The 26,897-nt window shown below is 54.5% G+C and overlaps 1 protein-coding gene and 1 long non-coding RNA gene across 3 annotated transcripts; one reads left to right on the top strand and one right to left on the bottom strand.

The window, feature by feature from the left end:
* Positions 1-1,068: 1,068 nt before the first annotated feature.
* Positions 1,069-19,378, bottom strand: RAB4A (RAB4A, member RAS oncogene family). Of its 2 annotated transcripts, XM_059677422.1 has the most exons (8): positions 19,126-19,373; positions 9,563-9,643; positions 7,790-7,904; positions 7,179-7,241; positions 5,669-5,823; positions 4,429-4,524; positions 3,702-3,836; positions 1,069-1,394 (listed from the first exon to the last, which is right to left on the bottom strand). In XM_059677422.1, exons 1-7 carry the CDS (start codon positions 19,154-19,156, stop codon positions 3,721-3,723), a joined length of 657 nt encoding a protein of 218 aa, XP_059533405.1. In that variant the 5' UTR covers positions 19,157-19,373; the 3' UTR covers positions 1,069-1,394; positions 3,702-3,720. The 2 variants fall into 2 exon arrangements, with proteins under 2 accessions (XP_059533405.1, XP_059533406.1); XM_059677423.1 differs by lacking the exon at positions 7,179-7,241 and having other exon boundaries at positions 19,126-19,378.
* On the top strand, positions 11,455-13,244 carry LOC132222459 (uncharacterized). Its single transcript, XR_009450231.1, has 2 exons — positions 11,455-11,607; positions 12,537-13,244. It is a non-coding gene; the product is annotated as an uncharacterized LOC132222459 (long non-coding RNA).
* Positions 19,379-26,897: the final 7,519 nt, after the last annotated feature.

The raw sequence follows: 26,897 nt of genomic DNA, 5'->3' as shown, positions 1-26,897 counted from the left end.
AGACTCGCTTACAAACCAGCCTCCCACTTCTCTTTAAAAACTCCTGCTGGTGAACGGACGAGGCCAGAGGCACTGGCCGGACCGCTTCCAGGGAGGCCAGCCCGGGAGCCCCGTCCGAGAATCGGCTTCCTGCTCCATCTTTCCAGAGGAAAATCCTCAGGCTTTTTAAACGCCAAAGGGAAAGAGCTAAGACGGATGTGTAGGGATGTTTTATGGCAGGTGCCTCCCAGGGCGGTACTGCCGCTTGCTATCAAACAAAGCCAGACCGCAAAGCAGCCGCAGCCGCGGCGTGAGGTGGGCTCAGCGGGAACTAGAGGCCAGTGGAAGAGCACATCCGAGCGAAGATGCCTTTCCCTTTCCAGCTTCAGCGGGAAAGAACGGTTCTATTTGTGTTTTTCATTGACGTTTTAAAATATTAGGACAAGTCCTTGCAATACCACATACATCGTCAGCCTCACGTGAGTTAGCGCGTGTGGACCTGATGACTAAGGCGTGAAGTGTTCAGCAACACCGTGCGGAGCCTCAGTGGCATCCCTTTAATGTCAACGCCACGGAGCGGCTTCCTTAGAAGGAACACGGGGCAGAAACAGGCTTGGAAAGCGGCAGTGAGGCCCGAGCCCCGAATCCCCGCAGCACAGCAGCCAAGAGCGGTTTCCGGCGGGACCAGGGGCCCGCTGTCCCTCACCCTCGCTGAGCAGCAGCAGCTGCCGGGTTTGGTGGGGCCCGGGGCCTGGGGGGCCACAGCCCAGAACAGCAGGGACTGGGCCTCCCTCCTGAGTGGACCCGGATGGAGATGCTTTAAAACCAACAGAGTGCGGGACAGTCAGGTTCGGAGGAAAACTCCACTTGGGCTTTATTTCGAACGTGAGTAACTACTGGCAGCGCTCCCGGCGAGGCCCCGTGGACTGCGGCAAACGGAATGAACCGCACTGCCTTGGCCACCGCCGCCGAGTGGAGCAGGTCACGAACATCACCCACGTGCGACACAGCCAGCGCGAGGGGCCAGGCGCACTCACACCTGCAGGCTTTCGTTCATATGATTACAAAAAATAAAATATTGGACCGCCGTTAGTGTAACATTCTATTATATCATACATGAGATACCATGCTGCAGGGACACGGGGGCTCGAGTATATACAGTACACAGCCAGGATTAACCCCAGGGGAAGGGAACATGGGACAGGACAGTTTACATACATGTACACATCATGGCATTGTCCATGGAATTCGAGTTACCACATGGGTTGCTGTGCACATTTACAGGCTTACACACACCCAATCACTTTTTTTTCCTGCACAAAGATCTACTTCTGCATAAAGTAGAAAAGGATGGTGGTAAAAAAACTTCTTCTTCAGCTCCAACAATTGCTTCCCAAATACCACTGTTCGAACACCTACAAAATATGAAGAACGATTTAGAAACGTGAGTAACTGTCAATGTACAGACAAGCAGTTTAAAACCCCAAAGGGAGTAGTGAGAATACTTCCAGCTTTTATTTCAATGGCTGCCTATTAGATAATGTTGACTATCTGTAAAAAGTCCACTGTGATAAATGGGGAAAAAGTTAAAATCTTGCTGGCTAGTGTGGCTCAGTGCTTGAGCATCGACTTATGAACCAGGAGGTCAAGTTCAATTCCCGGTCAGGACACATGCCCGGGTTGTGGGCTCTATCCCCAGTGGGGGGCGTGCGGGAGGCAGCCGATCAGTGATTCTCTCTCACCATGGATGTTTCTCACTATCCCCCCCCACCCCCTTCTTTTCTCTCTGAAATCCATAAAACATATTTTACAAAGTTAAAGTCTCCACTTGCGAATTTGACAAATGAGCCTCCTCTTTTAGCAACAGGCACATTCATTTAGACTTCAATTCACCCCAGAAAGCCGCCTCGCCGACCTGGTGGCAGAAGACTGATACTCCCAGCAACTCCCGCCCCTCCTTCGCTCCTGAGCGAGCGCCTCAGGATGGCCCAGCCTGTGGGATGCCGACAGCTGGCACCAGGGATAAACCCCGCGGAGAGGGTATGTGGTTCTTTTGTGCACTGTTGGGTTTCATTCGCTAATATTTTTTTGAGGATTTGTGCATCTGTGTTCGAGATATTGGTCTGTCGTTTTCTTGTAATGTCTTTGGTTTAGGAATGAGGGCAATGCTGGCCGCATAGAACGAGTTAAGGAGCATTTCCTCTGCATGTGCCCTAAGAAAGAGACTGCAGAAAATCCGTGTAATTTCTCCCTTAAATGTTCTGCAGAATTCACCAGTTACCCCATCTGGGCCGATGCTTTCTGTTTTGGAAGGTTTTAATCATTGGCTCAATTTTTTTAAATAGATATACTAGTAGGCCTATTCTAACGGTCTGTTTCTTCTTGTGTGAGTTTTGACAAATTGAGTCTTTCAAGGAATTGGTCTATTTCATCTAGGTCTGTGGTCGGCAAACCGCAGCTCGCGAGCCACATGCGGCTCTTTGGCCCCTTCAGTGTGGCTCTTCCACAAAATACCAGGTGTGGGCGCACATACAGTGCAATTGAAACTTCGTGGCCCATGCGCAGAAGTCGGTGTTTTGTGGAAGAGCCACACTGAAGGGGCCAAAGAGCCGCATGTGGCTCGCGAGCCGTGGTTTGCTGAGCCGCAGTTTGCCGACCACCTTTTAGGTCATCAAATTTGTGGATGTAGAGCTGTTCAGAGTTTTCCTTTTAATGTCCATAGGATCTGCTTAGTGATGTTTTTTTCCCCTTTTGATATTTGCAATTTGCAATCTTTTTTTCTTAGCTTGGTTAGAAGCTTACTGATTTTATTAATCTTTTAGCTTTGGTTTTGTTGATTTTTCTCTACTGATTTTAGTTTTAATTTCATCAATTTCTGTTCTAATTCTTATTTCTTCTGCCAGCTTTGGATTTAATTTGCTCTTTTTTCCTCCTTTTCTCTGTGTGTACACATAGGGACTGTATTTAGGTTTTCTTTTCTAATATATGCATTCAATGCTATATATTTCCCTCTAAGCACTGCTTTTGCTGCATCCCCCCAATTTTAATGTTATGTTTTTTAAAAAATATATTTTATTGATTTTTCACAGAGAGGAAGGGAGAGGGATAGAGAGCCAGAAACATCCATGAGAGAGAAACATCGATCAGCTGCCTCCTGCACACTCCCCACTGGGGATGTGCCCACAACCGAGGCACATGCCCCCGACCGGAATCAAACCTGGGACCCTTGCGTCCGCAGGCCGATGCTCTATCCACTGAGCCAAACCGGCTAGGGCTATGTTATGTTTTGATTTTCATTTGGGTTAAAAAAATTTTTTGCTTAAAATATTTTAAAAATTCTCGAGATTTCTTTTTTAACACAAGTTATTCAGAAGTATATTAATTTCCATGTATTTTGGATTTCCCAGTTATCCTTCTGTTTATTCCCTGTGGTCTGAGAACAGACACTGTAGGGTTTGTTTTCTTTTAAATATGTTAATGTGAGTTTTATAGCCCAGAATGTAGTCTATTTGGTGAATGTCCCATGTGAGTCTGAGAAGAGAGAGTATTCCATTCCTGAGAATACCTAACACTTAACGATGTGCCCGCCTCTCCTTTCCAGATGTAGCTGCAAAGGCCTGTAATAGTCCCTGCGTGAGGCGCGTGTGGAAGGCCAGGCAGTGAACAGTGTGTGTGTGTGTGTCGGGGGAGGGACCAGCAGGGACCCTGACGGGGGCACCTACCTCTGCCCTCCAGCTGCGTCTAGCAGCCGCACTCCTGAGCGCCCGGGCCCTGCGAGCGGCGCGGCGAGCGCAGCTGCCTCAAGGCCGCGTCTCCGTACTGGATGCCTGAGCCCATCCTTTCTGGGTCCAGCTCACCTGAGGAACAAGCGAGTCTTTTAAAAAAGGTTTTTGTTTCTGTGACCCCCAAATACATTCAGGAACAAATATCCATCATGCACACACACCCCCGTTTCTCCTAGGAAAATATAGATACACGCAAGTTTATTTGCACAGGCACAGAGGTCTGAAAGGCACAGAGAACTGGTAATAATGGCTGACTTCAGATGGGATGGGCGGGCAGCCGTGGAGGGGCTTGTCACTGTACCCTTTCTTGGTACTTGTTGACTTAGGAATTCATGATGCACACAAAGGTAAGTAATGTAAAATTAAACTACAAAGACATCCCTTTTCACCCACCAGGCTGGTAAAATGACACGGCAGGGCTCAGTGGAAGGAGCCTCTCATTCCTGGCCCGTGGTGGGGAGGGAGGGCCGGCTGCTGCAGCCCCGACAGGAGGTGGCGGCCTTGACCTCCATTCCAGAAGCTGGGGGTCCCTGACCAGCAAGGCCCCCCGGGAACTGATCCTACACGGACATTCACACGCGTGAAGTGACTGACGAAAGGTTATTCACGCGTTACCTGTGGCAGCGACCCACATGCCCACGGAGCCCGGCGCGGTGAAGGTTACCTGATTCGATTTTGTTAAGGATTTTCCTTGCGCACTGAACGAAGGCCTCTTCCACATTCTCCCCCGTCAGGGCGCTCGTTTCCAAAAACATCAGTTCTAAAAGGGACAGGAGACAAAACGCACAGCCGCGTTTAGGAGACGATCAGAACTGCCCAATTCCTAAGAGCCTGTTTAGTATTGCCCTCGAGTAGCAGGTGGACTGTCATTTATTACTTAAAACCATGTAGCTCTGTAAATATAAAACCAGTAAGCGTCAATATCTATTTTTAAACGTTAGAAGCGGCCCACCCTTTTCTGAGAAGCCCTGGCATCTGGTACCAGCACCTCCATCTGCGGGCGAGAAGGAGCGAGCCAATGCGAGGTGAGGGCCCAGGCTGGCTGCGCAGACAGACACGTCACAATGAGCTTCACGTCACCCCAGATATAACGTGCAAGTGTTTACGTTGGGGGGCTACGCTGCAGCTTGTCATTCTGACCATGAGGAGGGCTTCCGTGAGTTTCCACTTCTGTACAGAGCAGCCCCAGCCCAGCAGGCAGCGGCCCGAACTCCTGCAGCACCTCAGCCTCTGGGGCCACAGTTCCCCACGTGGGAAAGGAGGTGCCTTTAGATGACACCTAAACCCCCCGAGCCTCCACGTCTGAGCCTCTGTATTCCTAACCAGCTTCTTTATGAGCTCATGGTGGCTCATGTTCGTGTTCTCTCTCTCTCTCTCTCTCATCTATCTATCTATCTATCTATCTATCTATCTATCTATCTGTCTGTCTGTCTGTCTGTCTGTCTGTCTGTCTGTCTGTCTATCTACCTATCTATCTATTTATCTTTTTAAAATCCTCACATGAGTATGTTTTTTCCAGGGAGAGAGAGAAACATGGATGTGATCTGATACACCATCTTCATGTCAAACTACATCAAAAACATGACATCATCTGACTAGAGCCTTTAAGAATTTTGTTATCCATTTTACTTTAAACCAAAACCTGTAACATGTAAAGATCCTAGCCTGAAAGTCATCACGGAACATTAACACCTTTGCTTTTATCATCACAGTAACTGTATGGGCAGATGACATACTGTGAAAATAGGCCAAATGTCTCAATCTGCAGTCAACAACTGGAAGGTCTGCTTTTCCTAAATATAGTTCAACCTTAAAACCCCAGGAGCCATTTTATGCTGAAAGCAATGCTATGAGACCCCCACGCCTGCCATCAGAGCAGCAGCCATAGGTCAAAGGTCACTTGCCATTTTCTTGAGCGAATCTGGAGGCTTCTAAGAAAGTCACTTCCCGGTCCGCGTCCAGGTCCTTCTTGTTCCCGCAGAGGATGATGACGATGTTCTGGCTGGCGAGCATTCTGGCATCTGTTAACCAATTAGTAAGCGCATTGTAGGTTTCTCGGCTGCGTAACATAAGATTGTGAGAATAATACATGTATTTTATACAACCGGCAACTCTTCCCGCTCGTTCACACACTCACACTGCACCAGCCACGCCAGGGGCATGCCAGCACCTCTAGGCAACCAGACAGCCCGACGCCCGTGCACACCACACCCACAGGGTTCGCTCTGCTGTCTCCGGGGAAATGGCCTCGGCTGCTTTCTGTTGCCCCGTGAAGGTGCAAAAGGAGAAAGTCCCTGCGTCCATCCTTCATTCTGCAAATACTGACTGAACTCCTGGGACACGGAGCTCCCTCGCTGCCAGGTCACAGCGGGGCTTTGCTGAATGGTGGCCACTGACTCTGTACAGGGACGCCTCTCCTGGCACCCGTGATGGCCTCAGCCTTCACGCTTTGGCCGCCAGCTGCGCCTGTCGCCACTGGTGCGTGGGGTGGGTCAGGCCGGAGCCGCGCACCTCTGTCAGAGCGCCTCATTCCCACACACAGGCAGGCATGTGCCCTCAGAGCAGCGCCCTCTAGTGGGCAAGTTCCTCCCCAGAAAGACCCAGCGGGGAGCGTGGTGCCGGGGCTGCCTCAGCCCCATTGGGTTTCTGCAGGAGGCGAGTTCCAGCACCTGCACCACGTGGCTCCTGAGCACTTGACATGGGGCGAGTGAGACCTAGGAGCCGACCTGTGAATGTCCTTTCATTGTGACATGGGTGACAGGGACACACAGGACGGTGCAGGCTGGGACCCCTATGCTGTGCCGGGGCTTTGCAGTAACTCACTGAGCTGCCCGGTAACCCCACCAGGACCACACCATCACCATCACCCACGTGACAGACAGGGAAGCGGGAGAACCTCGCCTGAGGAGCCACACGGGGCCAGAACGGGACCAGCTGCCAGGCGATGGGAGCCACAGCCTGTGCCCTCAACCTCGGTCAATGTCAAGTGTTGCTAATAGCCCTGGCCGGTCTGGCTCAGTAGATAGAGCGTCAGCCTGCCTACTGAAGGGTCCCAGGTTCAATTCCGGTCAAGACCTGGGGTTGTGGGCTTGATCCCCAGTAGGGGGCATGCAGGAGGCAGTGATCAATGATTCTCTCATCATGGATGTTTCTCTCTCCCTTCCTCTCTGAAATCAATAAAAATATGAAAAAAAGTATTGTGAACAATTTACCCAGGTGAGGCTGCCCTTGGAGAACCTTCAGGGACGTGTCAAAGCATCGTCTGACCTGACGCACATGCTCCTTTACGGGTGCCGTCCTGGCAGGGCTGCTCCGAGGCCCCAAGGGAAAGGGCGAGGGCTCCCCGACTCCCACCCCACAGCCGCGGGGCACCCCTGGGCGCAGGTGCGCCTGGACCGGGTGGGGCTGCGTTACCTGGTGATGTCGTAGACGAGCAGGGCCCCGGCGGCGCCTCTGTAGTAGCTCCTGGTCACGGACCTGAAAGAGGCACGCGCTCACTTTGACCACCGAGAGCCGGGCCACTGGGCACCATGTCCCTGCTCAGAAGCACCCGCTGGGCCTGGCAAACAGCCAGGTGCCGCCTTAAGACACGATTCAGAATCTAAACATATGAGCAGCTGTTCTTGTCTCATCAGGTCACAAGGACGACGGGGGTGGGGACACCGGCTGGGACCAGTCGTGCTCTAAGAGGGGCACTGCCTCCAGACAGACTTCCATGGACCCTTTAGGTAGTGGACGCTGTGCCCGGCCGGCGTGGCTCAGTGGCTGAGCATCAACCTAGGAACCGAGAGGTCACGGTTCGGTTCCCGGTCAGGGCACAGGCCCGGGTTGCGGGCTCCATCCCCAGTGCGGGGTGTGCAGGAAGCAGCCCAGAAACTGACTTTCTACTTGTTTCTTAAAGCTTCTGAGGGGAAGTCCCTAACATCTGAGCACAGGGCTGGGGGGCCGCACAGGTTAGGAGAACATAGTCATTGACCATTTCTAATGCAATCTTCAAATAGTTTCATCACGTTAGAGAGAGCTACCTGAATCGCTCCTGGCCGGCTGTATCCCATATCTGCAACTTCACGTATTTACCACCAACATTTATTATCTTTGAACCAAATTCCACTCCTATGGTATGATTGGAGTCATCTTTGACTGGAAAAGAAAAAGAACAAGACATTTCATTCTAGAACATCAGGAGCAGGCTTACAGATGTAAACAAGCGACACGGAGGTCAAGGGTTAACCAATGGAGAATGCCATTCACGCAGCCATTCATTTCAAGGGTCGGCTGGTAAGCGCGCACTGTTTGAAACACCACGCACAGTCCCTGTTCTCAGAGACAACACAGCACTTTCTCAAACCCCTACGACAAACCAGACACTCACAGCCTAAGCGCGAGCCGAATGCGGGCCGGGCGCCCGGTCCCTGCTGAGCTCACACCGGAGCTGCACTACATCCCCGGGGCCGCCTTCAAGGACCCACTGCCCAGGGCAGACCTGCGACTCGGCCAATAATGAGGGAGGGAGGGTTTCAGCTATCTGACTGGTAAACATTCTAAAGAAATAAGAGGCAATAAAAAGCCCCCAAAAGAAACTTGATGGAGACCAAAGATTAAGGGGGAAAAAAGATAAGAGTAAACAAAACAAATCAAAAAGCAACCCCCAAAACAGAACTCTCTGCACAGTGTAGCTGTGAGCTCCCAGGAGCGTGTGCCGTGCGGCAGTGTTTGGGATGGACTGTAGGCGCAGCCCACACCATGGGCCTGGATGGCAGGGAGCAGGCAGACAAGCAGTTTGCGAACCCCAACCGCAACGAGCTGCTGGCAGAACGTGTGGTGCTGAAGGAAGGCTAAACGCGCCCCTGGCTACCAGGCCACCGACCAGCTTCTATTCACACTGCAAGACAAAGGTCACTGCACAGAAGCCCGGGCCCAGGTGACAGCTGAGCTTGGTCTCCTGCAGGCGGGGGTCAAGGTCAACACGGACTCCCTTCCGGCCTCCCGCCCAGGCGGTGCAGAGCTAGCGTGGACCTCCGCTAGAAGCACGCTACCAGCACACCTCGGAGTCAGAGCCTTTAAGGGGTGCTGACTGAAGGCCAGGGGCGTCCTGCTTCACCGTGGCCACAGGAGGAAGGCAGTGGAAGCTGACCATCATTCCCACGGACCCTGCTGACAGCCATCGTCAGGAGGTAGGGGGCGACCATCGGGAGGGAGAGAGGCGGGCAGGCTGGCACCTGCCCCAAGGTCCTCTGGGTATTTGTTCTGAGACGTACGATGCTGTCTCAGCAACTGGTAAGGAAACACGGACCAAGCGCCCAGTGCACATCAGTCACCTGGTCCGTGCCTCACCCCCGGGCCACGCCACTCAACAGAGGTCCCGCCCCACTCTCGGTGGATGGCAACGAAGGAGCAGAAGCCATTTCCAGAGTTTCATCCGTCCTCAAAGTTCCTGGCCAAGACACCCATGCTGTCTCTTTCCCTCCATTTTACCCCTCACCCGAGGGATCTCGTGCAAGGTGGGCAAAGGCAGGGTGACAGCTGTTCGTATGTAAATAATACATTAATAAGCGATAATGCAAGAATAAAACTGCTTCCCACATTCACAACTGTAAATGAATAAAACTGAAATGCTAACATGATAAAAATTCAGTCATATTATAGAAAGCTCAATAACAAACTTTTAACATTCTTTTCAAGTATTTTAAACTATGACTGCTTTCCTGAACATACATTCAGAAGTTGGGCTCTGGACTAGCGGAGCAGGAGATGCTCCTGGAAGACATGTGTGCAAGGTGAGGCTCAAAGTCACTTACATTTTTTTTCAATAAACTGATGAAGCAGGCACGACTTGCCAGTTCCTGCATTTCCGATAACCAGGAATTTAAACAAGAAATCTGAAAAACAAAGACCGTGAAAAATAACCTTAAAACAGGTGCTATAAATTTAAAAATATAAATATATTTTTTATTGATTTCAGAGAGGAAGGGAGAGGGAGAGAGAGAGAAACATCCATGATGAGAGAGAATCATGGATCGGCTGCCTCCTGCACGCCCCACACTGGGGATCGAGCCTGCATGTGCCCTGACCGGGAATCGAACTGTGACCTTCTGGATCACAGGTCAGTGCTCAGTGACTGAGCCACGTCAGCCGGGCCAGACACTGTTCTTTGTTTCTTCTTTAAACAGAGGCATGCATTTGACTGGGGGTGTTATTTTCCATAACATGGAAATAAAGGGCTTCCAGATGGGAATGCGTTAGCCTGACGCAGCATCGGCGGCCTGCACTGCCGGGGTGACCCATTTTGCCTTTCCTGTTGGCAAAAAACCCGAGTTCTGCTCAGCCTGGGGCTGCAGCGCCAACCCCGCTCCCACCCCACTGTGACCCCGACCCGCCTAGCCCTGCTCTCTATGCCCGCCTCCCTCCCTCCCTGACACCCCACTCCCTTTGCAGAACCAAACCCAGCCCTCTAGCTGCCTCCTCCTCTCCCCGGTGGAGCCCAAACAGTCTATTTCTCTGTGATGCTTAGCTATGACTTGTTTCTTCAGACCATATCATCACTCAAAGATGAAGTCTATTCCACCCCAAATGATTTTCAAGTGATGATAGGCAACTCAAATTATAGAATAGTGCCATTAGAACTGTTAGCATTTAAAGATACCAACAGTTTTATGCTTCTCGTTGCATTTTAAAAGCAGGCCACCCCATGCTCATAGCAGCAGCATTCACAGTAGCCACAAGAAGGCAGCAACGCAAGGAGCCATCGAGGGATAAATAAACAAAATATGGTCTGTGCACACAAGGTAATATGACTCAGCCTGACAAAGGAAGACATTCTGCACATGCACATGGATGAATCTGGAGCAGGACGTCATGCTAAGTGGGGTAAGCCAGTCCACTTGCATGAGGGACCTAGAGGTCATCGCACTCCTAGGGACAGAAGGCAGGAGGGGCTGCCAGGGGAGGTGGGGAGTCAGTGTGCAATGGTAGGAGGATCCGATTGGAAAGGTGAGAACATTCTGGAGGCAGTCACTGCAGGCGACCTCTCCCTCCCAGAGCAGAGCAGACTGCAAGCATCCAGCAGGCGTGTGAGCTGCAGGCAGGAGACAGCAGGAACCGGGCGGGGCGGGGCGGGGCGGGTGTGTGCAACAGCGGACCGGACCCGTGGGTCTTCAAGGAAAGGCAGGCTCAGCTGGTTCACGAGATGACCTTTGACCCCTGCCTTCCCAGCTGCTCCCACAAGCTTTTGCTTTTAAGGTTTCAAAGGTCAGACGTGAACGGCGGGTGGCCTTGGCTGCAGGGACCATGGCCTCAGCGGGGCAGCTTCCCTGGTGTCTGGCGCAGGGAGCCAGCCGGTGTGATACCAGCCACTGAGGCAAGAAACACTAAAGGTCCTGAGGGGGAATCCGTGCGGCAAAATGACGACACGTTTAGAGAGAGGACGCTTGAATACCCATGAGCCAACACGGCGGGGACTCGGGGAGGCAGTTCTTATCAGGGCCGACTCTGAACAGAGAAGCTAAGATAAAGGTGCAGCGTCCTGCCCGGCCGGTGTGGCTCAGGGGTTGAACATCAACCTGGGAACCAAGAGGTCCCAGTTCGATTCCTGGTCAGGGCACAGGCCCAGGTGGTGGGCTCGATCCCCAGTGCGGGGCGTGCGGGAGGCAGCTGGTCCATGATGCTCTCTCACCACTGATGTTTCTCTCTCCCTTCTCTGAATAAAAAAAGAAAGGTTGCTGTGTCCAAGTGACCCTCAGCTCCCCCCTCCCCCTGTGAAACCAACCTCCCGGGAGGCAGCGGGGAGAGCAGCAGCCGAAGAACAAGGAAGACGCTGCAGACCGAGGACTGACCACTCTCACTAGTACGAGAAGCGGGGCTGTGGTGGGAAGGAGAGCAGGGAGTTCTGGGAGGGCGCGGGGTGCAGGCGGACACAGGGGCTGCCGGTGGGAAGGGAAGGAGGCTGCTGATGGGAGCTGACACCTGAGGGGAGGCCAGGGTAGAGGCAGGGCCAGCCTCAGGCAGGGAGAGACCTTTCTTCCGAGAAGAGGAAAAGGGGAAGGATAGCGGGGGGCAGGGCAGGTCCCTGGTTGAGAGGGAGTGTCTTCAGTCGGGCACCTTTCCCTCCCCGTCACCCACGGAAAGGCGGGTCAAGGGCTTGCAGAGTTAGTGAAGGTTAGAGCTGCTGATGGAGCAGGTCGGGGAGGAGGTGGGGGGACAGCATGACGAGGAGCCAGGTGACCCTGCCGAATAAGGGGTGACCGGGTCACCAGTGAACGCAGTGAGGGGTTAGCAGAGCACAGGACGTAAGATGACCTGGACTTCACATGACATGTTTGGTGCCCGGGCTGGGGGGATGGAGCAGCAGCCTCGGTGACATGTTGGCCTAGGAGGGAAGGAAGGTGTGGGCAGCAGGAGAGCAGGTGACCGAGGAGGCAGGTAGAATAAGAGGGAAAGGGAGGGGCAAAGACTGCAGAGTTAGTGGAGCGTACTGTTTATGTTTGATCATATAGAGTCCATTAGTCAGAGGCTGGTAAGTAAGCCTGGCTTTAGAACTAGGGGTGCTCATTTAACAAATGTTTACTTCACTGTCAAATGCCAGGCATTGGAATGTTTGCTGGCCATGGATTCGATCACCTGATACACCTGTCAGCACAGGAACGTGTCAGCCCCGGGGCCCCAGGCCATGTCTGGGCTCAGCACAGTCCCCACAGGGGCGCCCAAAGTCCGTCTTTTCCATCTGTCACCTCCATGGCTGACCACCGCCGTCTGATCATCACGTTCTCTCTCCAGGTACCAGCTCCGGAAGCCCGGCCTGTGCAGCTCTCTGCCCGGGCCGTGAACTGACCAGGTGCACCATTTCCTGAAAGGACGCCGTGTGCCCTCTAAGGCGGACATGCTGTCTGCGAGCAAGGCCTTCCTTCCAGTCGCATTGACGTGGTGACGATGGGAAAGGCTGTGACTCCCACCACAGGAAAGGGATCTCCTAAGTCTTCAAGTTTCCTATGCACCTGGCCTCTGGACCCTATTCTGCACCTGAGAGGGAAGTCCATCACCCCTCACACGGAATCCCACAGGGCTGCTGGGTTCCCTGAAGCTGTTTGGGAAACACACACACACACACACACACACACACACACACACACACACACACACAGTAAGATGGACAGAAAGCCGCCTCAGCAACCCCCCCGCCGGCTCTCAGAGAGCGGATGATCTGGTCTTCAAGGAAAGATGGGCTTTGTCACAATCGGAGTTGCCTGCGCTGAAGGGCAGACCCGCACACTCCCGGCCGCCGCGCGGAGAGGGGCCTGCAGCTGGGGAGGGTCCTGCACTTGCCAGCCTGAACGATGGACGGAGAACAGGCCTAACACTGAGGACACTGCAGGTCATGCTGTTTCTAATTGTAACAAAGAAGAGAGATGCCTTGTTTGTAAGTCCCAGTGTCTTTCCTGCGTGATTAAAAATTCATTGGCAAACGATAAACTTCCCTCTAAAGTATATTCTCATTCATAATTCATTAGCATTTTATGACTATTGCTTTTTAAGACTTCCTAAGTGCCCAAAGCACAGCGTAGGAGAGAAGAAGGAAAAGACAAGCTCCCAAGTCCTGTCACCGAGAGGTCACCGCTGTGAGTGTCGGGCTGCACCTGGCGTGTCCTCAGGAGTCATGCCCAGCACGCCCCGGGATGGGTCTGTACTGGCCGAATCTCTCTCCACTTTGCTTGGCAGCCTTGAGGGGAATTACAAGGAAGAAAGCGTGTGGCCACGGTGCTGACGTGACTGGCCTGTTGTGCTAGAGCCACCATCCCTTAAGCCCGGGTGACTTCACCCAGCCTTTCAACAGCAGCCTGCATGTTCCTTTGCTTTAGTCCACACGCACGGCTCCAGAGAAACAACAGTCCAGTCTTCTTCAGACAGCAGGGCACAGCCCACGCCAGGCCGGGCGGGCAGAGAGCGCAGTGAGCATGGGCCTTGCACAGATGCCTGTGCTGGCTGACTCTACGGAAAGGGCCCTGCCCGGCCGGCGTGGCTCTGGGGCTGAGCCCAACCTATGATTCCGGATCAGGGCACATGCCGGGGCTGTGGGCTTGATCCCCAGTTGGGGTGTGCAGGAGGCAGCGACTGATGTTTCTCTCTCACCGATGTTTCTATCTCTCTCCCTCTCCTTTCCTTTCTGAAATCAATAAAAACATATTAAAAAGAAAAAAAAGAAAGGGGCCCAAAGGTTGAGACTGTTGGTGATATGATCAATTACGGAAGAGATAGAACGCTTATCATAGTGAGAAGTAAAGTTCACATTATGCCGACATGAAATTGTCTTTCAAGGAGCTCAAGTCAAAGGCTCTTGGAAATACCATTAACTTATCCTGACTTTTCTGTGAAGCTGTGGCTTAAGTCCCCAGGGCCCTAAATAATGTCACCAAGTCCCCTTCTAATCACCCCCACCCCCACCCCCACCCTCACCCTCACCCAGGGGCTGTCTCGCCTCCTGGCGCACAGGAGTCGGAGGCTGTGGGCCAGGCGCAGAGCAGGGGCCGTGCCGTGAGCTAAGTTGCTGCGATGAACTTTGGGACGCTGGGTTTTCTTGCTTCATAATCCACTAAACCAGCCTCAACTGAACCTGCCCTGGATGCCTGTAGGGTAAACAGTAACTTGAACTACGTGAAGAGGTCAGTTTAAAAGACGGAGAAAGAAACGAGACTCAGGAGACCAGGATACGGGAGGATCAGTGGTGCTGGCACTGTGGGAGGCGCACAGGGAGGTGGGCTCTGGGTGGGCAGGCGGGGCTGCAGAGGCCTGGAGGGGCGGGAGGGGCAGCAGGCAGGGGCAGAGGCAGGTGAGGGAGAGGCATGTGCAATGATGCTTGAGGGCCTGGCTGGATGACTGGGCAGGTGACAGGCCCACCCACCAGGAGAGAAAGAGAAAAAGGTTGTCACTTCGTCTCTTAGGTGAATGAGCACATGGGAGACAGATGGTGGCTTAGAGGAGACAGGTATTGCCTCACAGCTCTAGGGGCTGGAGCCCAAGTCAAGGTGCTGGCCGGCCATGCCCCCTCCTGAGTCCCAGGGAAAGATCCTTCCTCACCCACGAGCTTCTAGTGGCTGCCAGCCACCGGGGCGACCCCCGGCTTCGAGATACCTCACTCCAGTCTCAGGCTCTGAATTCACATCACATTCACCATGCAAGTGCCTGGGACCAAATGCCTCTGGTTTATAAGGACACCAGTCACTGAGTTAGGGCCACAACCCAACGGGACCTCGTCTCAACCTGTCAAGTCCCTATTTCCAAGCAAGGTCCAGTCACAGGACCTGGGGTCAGGATCTGAGCATGTCTTTTGGGGAACATAGTTCAACCAGCAAAAGCCTCTAAACCAGCGGTTCTCAACCTGTGGGTCGCGACCCCTTTGGGGGTCGAACGACCCTTTCACAGGGGTCATCTAAGACCATCGGAAAACACATACATAATTACATATTGTTTTTGTGATTCATCACTACGCTTTAATGATGTTCAATTTGTAACAATGAAAATACATCCTGCATATCAGATATTGACATGACGATTCATAACAGTGGCAACATGACAGTTATGAAGTAGGAACGAAAATAATTTTATGGTTGGGGGTCCCCACAACATGAGGAGCTGTATGAAAGGGTCGCAGCATTAGGAAGGTTGAGAACCGCTGCTCTAAACACACACACACATACACACACATTCCCGATAATTCTCACATGGTAAATACTATACTGCTTTCAAAACAAAGCACAAAATAAAAACATTAAGGGTATATTGTAATAATAATTAGCATAGAACCAACAATTTGTGTTGTTTCATAAAGAATTTTCACTGTAGAAAAACTCCAATGTATAGAGATTTGTCTTAGATTTTTCCTATCAAATTGCCTCAGCCCTTAAAATATTTTTTTTCGTAGCATTTTCTGAACTTATACTTTAAAATAATATTTTTAACTGATTTTAGAGAGAGAAGAAGGGAGAGGGAGAGGGAAACATTGATGTGAGAGAGAATCATGGATCGGCTGCCCCCTGCACGCCCCCTAATGGGGACTGAGCCCACAACCCAGGCACGTGCCCTGACTGGTAATCGAACCAGCAACCTTTAGGTGCCGGTGAGGAGGCCCAACCAACTAAGCCACACCTGCCAGGGCTGCACTACTCATACTTTTTAGTTCCTTTCTGAACATCATGGCTTGGTCCTACCTCTTTGATTTGTTAGTCTATCTCACAACTCTTGGTATCAGAAACAACTTTATTTATTTATTTTTAAATATATTTTTATTGATTTCAGAGAGGAAGGGAGAGAGAGAAACATCAATGATGAGAGATAATTATTGATTGGCTGCCTCCTGAATACCCCCTGCTGGGGATCGAGCCTGAAACCCAGGCATGTGCCCTGACCGGGAATCGAACCTGGGACCCTGCAGTCTGCAGGCCCACGCACTGAGCCACACCAGCCAGGGCCAGAAAGGACTTTAAAGTCAATCTGCGACCCCCCGAGGCTCAGCTGGTGGGAGCTCCTCGGCAGGTGGAACCCACACTAACCGGCCTTTAAGGGCTTTAAGAATGCGGTGAGTCAAACAACATTTGGGAAACATTGTCAGTTTAGGACATTCAGACAGAAGGTTTCAATCTGAAACCTATGCCGTTAAGATTGCCAATCTATCACACTATTATGTAAAGTATATGTTTTCCATGTGGTTAGTGGCTTCAAAGCACCAAAATGTTGAACACCACTCAGCCGATGGAAGGTGAAATACTGCCTTAACGAGGGAAAAAGCAGGGATATGGCTGATTAACAGTACACTGTAGCGGTGGCTCTTTATTTTTCATTTTATCCCGGTGCGGTGCACAGAGCCCTCTTTCCAGAAGAGAGAAAGTGAGCCTAGGGCAGAAAGGAGTGGAAAGGTTAGGCAAATATTGTTTTTACCAGCTACTGAAGAGACGAGTTCCGGCCCTGTTTTCCTTTGGGGGAAGAATGCCGTGCACACAAGGTCAATAGGGAGGTGACGGCGTTAGGACTCGGTTCGGGGTGGTTTTTAACTTCAGGCTGACACTGCCAACTGCCACATGCTCTTTCTGAAACGACCTTTCTAGTGGCTTCCTCTATTACAGGAAAAGGCTAAATTCCGTTGGTAACAAGTAAAAGCCTATTCGGGAGGTACCACAAAATAAGAATCCTAATGATCAAAGCCTTGTGATCAGAACTTCACCACTTACTGTGTGGCTCGAAAGTTCAAGGAACCATGAAGGCAAGTAGGGATGCGTCAGGCACGCTATACTGTATCACGGTTCCGGCTCAGGAGGCAACAGAAACAGAAGGGCCCCATTTCCTGCGCTCCTCCCACCGCTCTGGCTCACTCTCCACCCCCACCCGGGGTCCACGCCTCCTCCTGAGCCTCCTCCAGGCTCAAGAAAGAAGGGGCCGTGGGGTCAGGGACACTTGAAAACAAAGAAAAGCAAGAGAGTATGTAACCCCAAACTGCTAGAGAGACGGGTCTGCTTCAGAAGGGACTGGGATGCCCTAGCACAGCGGTTCTCAACCTGGGGGTCACGACCACTTTGGGGGTCGAACGACCCTTTTACAGGGATCGCCCAAGGCCATCGGAAAACACATATATAATTATATATTGTTTTGTGATTAATCACTATGCTTTAATTATGTTCAATTTTTTTAATGTATTTTATTGATTTTTTACAGAGAGGAAGGGAGAGGGATAGAGAGCCAGAAACATCCATGAGAGAGAAACAATGATCAGCTGCCTCCTGCACACCTCCTACTGGGGATGTGCCCGCAACCAAGGTACGGTGCCCTTGACCGGAATCGAACCTGGGACCCTTCAGTCCGCAGGCCGACGCTCTATCCACTGAGCCACACTGGCTAGGGCTATGTTCAATTTGTAACAATGAAAATAATACATCCTGCATATCAGATATTTACATGACCATTCATAACAGTAGCAACATCACAGTGATGAAGTAGCCACGAAAATAATTTTATGGTTGGGGGTCCCCACAACATGAGGAGCTGTATGAAAGGGTCGCGGCATGAGGAAGGTTGAGAACCACTGCCCTAGTCTAGGAGAACCAGGGACCACGTGGGTGCAATGTTCTAAGCCTTTGCACCTGTGACAGCACGGGGTCCTTAGGAGGCCGGCAACTTCCCCAGGATCCCCCAAGCCTTCTAGGGAGCAGACCCCTGCCCCCCAGGGTCACCAGGATGCGCCCATCACAGGAGCAAATGCACTGTGACCTTTTGGGGTCCCCTCTGCCTTACCCTTGCCCTTCTCCCCAGGGCTGTGGGGCCTCAACCACGCTCCCCTTGGGGGACCTCCTCTCTCAGGGCCTGGGCATATGCAGTTCTGCTGTGCTGGCCGGGGCGCCTCTCCCGGGGTGGGGGGCCCCCAGGCTGGGTTAGGATTCTGTGTTGGGGTTCAGCATCTTTGTAAGGCACATTCACAGACCACATTCCTTCCCAAGTCCTGCCAGGGCTTGAGCCGTTCATTAGAGTCATAATTGATTAACACTGTGTCCCCCCTATACCTCCCCCGCCCCCCACTAAACAGGGGGCGCCACCAGCCTGAGTGTGCCCTCCAGCATGCGGGCTCCCGGGGTCCCTTGCACACGCGCCCTTGCACACACACACTCCCGGGGAAGGAGCGGCCGGGCCTGCGGGACCCTCGTGGGGCGCACCAACTCCGAAGCCACACTCGCCAAGTCTCCGCCCGGGCTGGTGACCCCGCCTCGACCCGCGGAGAACGCCGGGGGCCACCGAGCGGCGCGTGCCTCCCACGCGGGACCGAACAGAACCGGGGACACCCAGCATATGGGCCTGGGGGGGAGGGGGCGCTCATTTATTCGCAGTTATTTGTGGGGGTGGGTGCTCCCCGGGGAAGCAAAGGTCACACACACACACACACACACGCTCAGGACTGTGCCTCTAGGGGCTTCTGGTCTTAAAAAGACGCGTTTACAAATGGTGATCATGCAACCAGGAAGGGGGGGGGGGGAGAGAGAGAGAGAGAGAGAGAGAGAGAGAGAGAGAGAGGGGCAGGCAGGCGGTCTCCGAGGAGGCGCTGGGTCCGACTACCTACAACTCCTCGCATTCAGGTGCGAAGAAAAGCATCGCCAACCGGGAGGGATGGGGGGTGGGGGGTCAGACGGGGCCGCCGAGACGCCCGGACACGCAGGCGTCGCCCCAAGTCCTCCCATCCCTCCCCGGGGACAATGCCGCGCAGGAACGGAGGCTCGGCTGCGCCCCCCAACCCTGGGCCAGGAGCCGGGACCCCGAGGAAACGCGGAGAAGAGGAGGAAACTTGGGACGCAGACCGCGCCCGCCCTCGGGCCCGCGCCCCCCGCCCGCCTACCGTAGGTCTCGGACATGGCCGTCTGCGACATCTTGGGAGCGGCGCCGCCTCTCGCGGGTCACGGCTGCAGCGCCGGCCGGGCGGCGGGAGGGGAGGGCCGGGGTCGTCCGCCGCGTCGCGGTGGCGAACGGCGTGGGGCGGGGACCGAAGAGGGAGGGGCCCGCGGTCCCCAAGGCAACCGCCCGCCACCCCGCGGCTGCGGCCCAGCGGGACTGCCGGCTCCGCGCAGGCGCACTCCGCTCCGCGCCGGCGGGACGGGCCCAGGCGGAGGAGGGGGAGGGGCGGAAGGGAACGTGAGGCCCCGCCCACCCGCGGTCGCGCAGGCGCACTCCGCCCCGCGCTGGCGAGACGGGCCGGGGAAGAGGAGGGGGAGGGGCCGCAGGAGAGCGCGAGGCCCCGCCCACCCGCGGTCGCGCAGGCGCACTCCGCCCAGCCTTGTCGAGACGGGCCCGGAAAGAGGAGGGAGGGGGAGGAGCCGCAGGAGAGCGCGAGGCCTCGCCCCGCCCGAGGTTGCGCATGCGCACGCAGTCCGGGCAGCGGGCTGAATTCAGAGTGGGCGGGACGGCCCCGCGGGTGGTGGGGGTTGGGGCGGGAGGCGGGGGGGGGGCAGTGGGGTCCAGCTTTTGGCCAGAGGAGCCCCAGTGGCCGCCCGGAGGAGGCAGACAGTCCTTCCGCCACCGGGACCCGCCTCGATGAAGAGGTCGTCGCCGCCTTTTGGTTGTTGTATGTTTGCATTTTAACGGGATCCCTCTCGCAGCCGTTGGGAAACCTGGATGCGGGGTTTTTATTGCCTGAGCATCCGGCTGCCCGCATCGTCGTGGCGTGCGGCTCTCGGCCTGGAGGAGACAGTCCTCCGGCTGTCACGAGCCGCCCGGGACCCTGGTTAACGTGTCACCAGGAAGCCAGGCCTGGGCTGCAAGCTGGCGAGGCCTCCGCTCTGCACCTGCCGGCGCCCTCGGGTCGGGCTGCGCTGGATCTGGGCCAAACTCGACCGGAGCTGAAGGCGTCCCTGTGCACCAGGGTCCCCGCAGCCTGCGGACTGGGCCCCCCTGTGCGTCCCACGGTGGACGACCTGGCTCAGCGGCAGGAGGCACCCTGGCCCTCGGCTGGGGTCCGAGAGGAACTCAGAACCCCCTTGGGCTGGAAATGGAGAAATCAGCACCCACCGCGAAGGGCGTTTTGGTTGGGAGTGTGCGTCCTCGGAGCATGATCGGCGTCACGTCATAGCTCCTAAGACCCAACCGCGTTCAAAAGACACAGTAGGAGCCTAAAAATAGGCCTTGGCCGAGCTCCCGGGTGACGTGGACCGTGGGGGCAATGCCAGGAAGTACACCCCCACCCCCACCCCCACCCCAAGTCCATTCGGTTCCATCAGATCTTATCTGAGGCTGTCTCTCCCATTTTGTTTTTATTTCGGATCCTCATAGCAAATAAATACCCTGGCTCCCAAATCGCAGAGAAGGCCCCACGCTGGGATGGTGTGAGAGCTGTCATTGTCTGCAATTATTGCCCATATATTCCCGGTTCAGCGGCTCAGGGACGTTATTGCTTTCTCATTTGGCTTTCTGCACCTTGGGTTTGGCGTACACTCCGGAGCCAAGCAGGCCGATCCCGATTAAAAGCTATTTCAGAAGGAAAGAGACAGGGACCCCATTCTTTAGACCTAAGTTTTCTTCCTACCAGAAACTTCGGTGCATAAGAAAGGCCTCCCTGGGTTACAGCGGTCGCTCGCTGGGGCGATGGACCGAAACCGGACCCGGAGAGCTCTGAAACCTGGACAGGGCGATGGAAAGAAAAATTAACTGCTCTTTCAAAGCGGAGAGCGGTTTTCTATCCCGTGGAAAACAAAGACTTCATAGGCTTTTGGGAGTGACTATTCGTCTTGGAAAAGCCACCCAAAGAAATGATTCAGTTTGCAAATATAAAAGCCAAATATGTCAACCAGAAAAGGAAATTCATATTCTCTCTCTCTCTCTCTCTCTCTCTCTCTCTCTCTCTCTCTCTCTCCAGCTCGATCCTCTCCTTCCTGGGCCCCGAGGACTCTCCTACCTCTCAGCTCAGAGCGAGCTGCCGCCTCCTCTCTCTAACCCACAACGCAGTCCCTGCCTCTCTAAATACCATCGGAAGCCGGTGCGTGGAAATCCCTCTCTTGTCCAGGCTTCTATATACAGGTGCTTATCTCCTCCACCAGGAAGCCGGCTAGGCTTCTTCATACGAATACGAGAAAAACCCAACATCCACACCTCCCAACAGCTGCCAGAGGGATCCCATTACCATGTAAATATACAACAAGAAAAAGAACATTTCTCTTGTCAAGCAGCCCGTGTTGGAGGTGTGTGTGTGTCACGGAAGTCCCATCATGCTACTCTCTGCTCACAATGCCTCACCTCACTTATAAGATCCTCCATGGTCTGCCTCCCTCTGACTTCTCCCTCTCCCACTACTCCCCCCTTTACTCTCTTGGCCCTAGTCATACAGGTTTTCTTTCTTTTTTCTTTTAAAAAAAAAATATATATATATATATTTCAGAGAGAGGAAGGGACAGGGAGGGAGAGAGATAGAAACATCCATGATGAGAGAGAATCATGGATCGGCTGCCTCCTGCACACCCGCTACTGGGGATGGAGCCCACGACCCGGGCATGTGCCCCGACCAGGAATCAAACCCTGCCCTCCTGGTTCCATAGGTTGACGCTCAACCCCTGAGCCATGCCGGCCGGGCTCAGCTTAATTTTTGATGTGTGATCTCAGTTACATCTTGGATCCAGTGGGAGCGCCAGGCCCCTCTAATTTAGCTCTCCGGCTTCCCAACACGGTGTCCTCTTGCAGGGACTCTGAGGGGCCCCCTCTCGTCCCCAAGAATCTATGGGCACAGGTGGACTCCCACCCCTTGGCTACGTGTGTGGGAAAATGAGTTTTAAAGCTGCTGGGACCTCTCTGAATGGAAAATCAGAAAATCCTAGAATCCCTCTGGGCTAGTCTTTCTGATCCTCATTAAAGAAAGAAAGCGAAGGAACAGATTCATGGGGGGATTGAATAAAACCACGGGGACGTTTGTTATTCTCCGGTCCAGGGGTGCCCCCTGGTGGGCACTTGGATGTACTCTCCAGGCCTCTAGTTTCCAAGGCGGCGCTTTGCAGCAAAACAAGAGGGACCTGCGACAATAGGCCCAACCCCACGATTTCTGAAAGTGCTGAGGCTTAATCTGTGTCCCCTGCCCCCCCCCCCCAAAATATAGGGTGAAATCCTAACCCCTGGTGCCTGTGAATGTGACTTATTTGAAAATGAGGTCTTGCCTGGACGGTGTGGCTCAGTGGTTGAGCATCGACCGATGAACCAGAAGGTCAGGGTTCGATTCCTGGTCAGGGCACAGGCCCGGGTTGCGGGCTCCATCCCCAGTGTGGGGCGTGCAGGAGGCAGCCGATCCATGATTCTCTCTCATCGTGGATGTTTCTCTCTCTCTCCTCCTCTCCCTTCCTCTCTCTAAAATCAATAAAAATAATAAAGAAACAAAGAGATTGATAAGGGTGGCTTTCTTTTTCTAGAAGAGCCTAGGTAAACTCGGAGACGACTGCTGATCCCAAACACGATGACGGGCATACAGTGGGAGCATAACCCGCGCTCCCCGGCTGCCTGATCATTGCACGGCCGGTCTCTGCGGGGGCAGCTCCGACCTCAGAGGCGAGGCCACCGCTGTCCCCCTCTTCCTTGTCGCTCTGCTTCTGAAAGCCTCTCTCCGCTTCCCAGCTGGCCTGGTTTTCATTTCCGGCTCAGCGTCTGCTTCAAGCGCTTGGCTTTTTTGTGCTCTTGACTATAGATAGTCACCATGTGGAGAGGGAGCCACTGTGGGGCCCTCGGCAAGAGCAGGCCTTCTGGGCCAGCGGTGAGTTTTATTTCCTCTTTCCTGCAGGAGTCCAGAGACTTCAAAGGTTTGCTCCAACCCTAGCCGGTTTGGCTCAGTGGATAGAGCGTCGGCCTGCGGACTGAAGGGTCCCAGGTTCGATTCCCGTCGAGGGCATGTACCTTGGTTGTGGGCACATCCCCAGTAGGAGGTGTGCAGGAGGCAGCTGATCGATGTTTCTAACTTTCTATCCCTCTCCCTTCCTCTCTGTAAAAAATCAATAAAATATATTAAAAAAATATTTTCCCAATCAATTCTTTTTTTAAAAAAATATTTGTATTGATTTCAGAGAGGAAGGGAGAGGGAGAGGGAGAGAGAGAAACATTAAGGATGAGAGAGAATCACAGATCGGCTGCCTCCTGCACACCCCACACTGGGGATGGAGCCTGCAACCCGGGCCTGTGCCCTGACTGGGAATCGAACCGTGACCTCCTGGTTCCTAGGTTGACACTCAACCCCTGAGCCATGCCGGCCGGGCCAGGGCTGCAGGCTTTACTCTGAGCTGCAGAACCTGGGAGCCCTCGATCCAGCGGTGGGAGGCGGCTGGGCTTGGAGGGATCTGACTTTGACGCCGGTGGCGATGACGACGTCTTTAGTGAAATCGATGCCGACACGTTGGACAGACACAATGGAGCCCTCTGATCAGGGGACAAGAATGGCTTGTTCCTTACTCCTGCCCTCTGTGCTTTGTAAACAGAATGTCCCTGGCACAGCCGCGCTCCGTGTGCTGCCAGGAGCTTAGCTCTTCCCTTGCGTAACCCCGGGGCCTCCGCCAGGAGGTCAGCTGGGCTGCCCTCACCTGGAGGCAGGTGAGCAGGCGAAGGCCCCGCCCACATCCCCAGGATGTTTTCAGTTTTAAGGTTTTTAAAAGGGATCCGTGCAGCCCGGCCCCCCGGCGCGGCTCAGTGGTTGAGCGTTGACCTAGGAACCAGGAGGGCAGGGTTCGATTCCTGGTCAGGGCACATGCCTGGGTTGCGGGCTCCATCCCCAGTGTGGGGTGTGCAGGAGGCAGCCCATCTGTGATTGTGTCTCATCATTGATGTTTCTATCTCCCTCTCCCTTCCTCTATGAAATCAATAAAAATCTAAATAAAAGAAAGAAGTCTCGAGAGGGAACTTACCCTAGTGAACCCTCTCAGTGACCCCCTTGTTTCTCGGGGCTCTCAGCTCCGGGGGGCGGGCGGGGGGACGGAGGGGAGGGGCAGAAAGGCTACTTCTGGGAGGAGGGGTGGCCAGGCACCTACCACCTTCCTTAACTGCCCCTCGTACGAATGCTTCTTTGTTTGTTCATTCGTTGTTGCTTCTTTCTTTAAATCTTCATTTGAGGATATTTTTCCATTGATTTTCAGAGAGGGAAAGGAGGAAGGGAAGAAAGAGAAAAAGAAAGAGAAACATCGATTGGTTGCCTCCCATCTGTGCCCAGACCGGGGCTGGGGATGGAACCTGCAACCCAGGTGTGTGCCTTTGACGGGGACTCGAACCCACCACCCTTCAGTCCGCAGACCGACGCTCTCTCCACGGAGCCACACCGGCCGAGGGCTGTGTGTGTGGCTTTTATTTTTGTTTTTGTCGTTAGTCAGGGATCAGATGTCTCTTGTCTCCGCACGTTGACTTCAGGCTGCGGGAATTCCTCCTGGAAGGGCATTTGCATGTTGGGGACAAGGCTCTCAGGGTTCCGGAATGACAGGCTCGTGTCTCCGGAATGACAGGCTCCGGGGGCAGGACCCGGGCGGCGTGGCTGCCCTTTGATTCTCCGGGAAGCATCCTTGTCCCGGGCCATGCTGGCAGCCCGTGGTGGAACCTGCTCTCGGAGGGGCCGGCAGGGGGCGCCGGGGGGCTGTTTCCAATGCCCCAGGCCGGGGTTTGAGGCTGACACAGGCGTCTGGAATTCCCAGGACAGGACATACCCAGGGAAGATGGAAACCCGCCTTGGCCTGGAGCTCACGGTGGCCTTGGGCAAAGGGGAGGTTAGGAGACAGAAGGCGGGGCGTCAGGGCTGCTGGGGGCCTTGCAGCCAGACCAGCCTGTGCGGACGGACGGACGCTGTTTACCTCCCTTAGGCGCGGTTTCTTTCTGTGTAAAAATCGCCCTCATGGGGAGGGAGTCGAGGGTCGGAAGAGCCAGTGTGCGGCTAAGGGAGATCTCAGCCATGAAGGCATCGAGGGTGCCAGGTGTCACTGCTCAGTGGGCACAGGGGCACCCCGCCCGTCCGTGTGGATCTTGTCTCTCTCCTTGCCCACCCACCCCCGTTCCCCACCCCTCGGCTCGGCATTCCCTCCCTGCCCGTCACCGCCTGTGTCCGGGGCCTGGCACCGAGGCTGCAGACAAACACAGTCTCCCGGCCTGATGCCCTCGGGCCAGGGGGCTAGAGAGGATGAGCCACCACAAGGTTAAAAAGGGGCCATACAAACCCTTTCCTACGTCCCTTGAACGTCTACTTATTTATTTATTATAATTAAAACATATATGTTTTTATTGATTTCAGAGAGGAAGGAAGAGGGGGAGAGGTAATCATGGATCGGCTGCCTCCTGCACGCCCCACACTGGGGATGGAGCCCGCAACCCGGGCCTGTGCCCTGACTGGGAATCGAATCCTGACCTCCTGGTTCCTAGGCTGATGCTTAACCACTGAGCCACACCGGCCGGGCCACAGGAGTTGCTTCCATTACAAACTGGGGTCTCCTGGTGGGAGAGTTAAGGGCCCCGTGGGTAGAGTGACGGACGTGTCCTGGCCTTCCTCGGCCATTGCTCACAGCCGCTAATGAACGGGGAGCCAGGCCGAGCCACGCTCCCCCGGAGCTCAGGGCGGGGAGGGGGCTCCTTGGTCCCGGCCGGCAGGCTGCAGCAGGCCTTGCTGGGAGCAGCTCCGGACCTTTGCCTGTAATTGGCCGCCTTTGCACTCAGCCGCTTCCTCCGCCGGCAGCAGAACTCATAAAAGCCGGGCTCCCTGCCATACCTTTAAAAGTTCAAAGGGACCCGTATCCGGGGACCTAGGGCAGTGGTTCTCAACCTTCTGGCCCTTTCAGTACAGCTCCTCATGTGGTGACCCAGCCATAACATTATTTTCGTGGCTACTTCATCACTGTCATGTTGCTACTGTGATGAATCGTCATGGAAATATCTGATAGGCAGGGTGGTCTTAGGCGACCCCTGTGAAAGGGTTGTTCGACCGCCAAAGGGGTCGCGACCCACAGGTTGAGAACCGCTGGTCTAGGGGGAATGTGTGTGTGGGGTGGATCGGGCGGCCCAGGCACCTGGGTCTGAGGGCAGGGGGACCTCTGGGCGCCCCCCTCCCCCTGCTCTGAGCTGCTTGTCTCTGTCGTGGGAGGGAGGCCCCGCCCCTGCAGGCCCAGGTCCGCTCTGTTTCATGGGATCGGGCTGTGTGTGCCTTTTGACTCAGCACTGCTTCTTGGGGCAGGAACCCTCGTGGCTGGGGACAGATGTCAAGCCCATCGAGAGCGAGTGGATGACACAGGCCCTGGGCACGCCGCCTCCATCACGCACCTGCTCTCGGGGCCCGGTGCAAGGTGGGCTTGTCCGAGCCCCAGGCACAGGCGCGGTCGGGTGGCGAGCAGGGCTGGCGGGCTCTCAGGCTCAGCTCCTGGGCATGGACCAACCTGGCTCCTCCCAGCATCCAAACTGGTGATGTCTGTGCATCAACATCGTAGATGCCGAGTTTCCACCGGAGGATGAGACAGCCCTGAGCTCCCTTCCCCAGTCGGCGACCCTGGCAAGGTGTTCAAGAAATGTTTTCTGAGCCCGGCCGGTGGGGCTCAGTGGCTGAGCGTCGACCTAGGAACCAGGAGGTCACGGTTCGATTCCCGGCCAGGACACATGCCCAGGTTGCAGGCCTGATCCCCAGTGTGGGGCGTG

Source organism: Myotis daubentonii, chromosome 20 (genome assembly GCF_963259705.1).
Source record: "Myotis daubentonii chromosome 20, mMyoDau2.1, whole genome shotgun sequence".
In the NCBI taxonomy this organism is placed as follows: domain Eukaryota; kingdom Metazoa; phylum Chordata; class Mammalia; order Chiroptera; family Vespertilionidae; genus Myotis; species Myotis daubentonii.
The sequence above is the reverse complement of the archived record's forward strand: the minus strand, read 5'-3'. Positions and strand labels throughout refer to the sequence as shown.

What these genes read in the sequence shown, in the direction of transcription:
- RAB4A (XM_059677422.1), bottom strand. Translation starts at nt 19,156, where the DNA reads ATGTCGCAGACGGCCATGTCCGAGACCTACG. An exon ending in TCAGTTTATTGAAAAAAAAT is followed by an intron (nt 7,905 to 9,562) that starts GTAAGTGACTTT and finishes TTTCTTTTCCAG; the next exon opens with TCAAAGATGACTCCAATCAT. An exon ending in CCTTAACAAAATCGAATCAG is followed by an intron (nt 3,837 to 4,428) that starts GTAACCTTCACC and finishes CTTGTTCCTCAG; the next exon opens with GTGAGCTGGACCCAGAAAGG.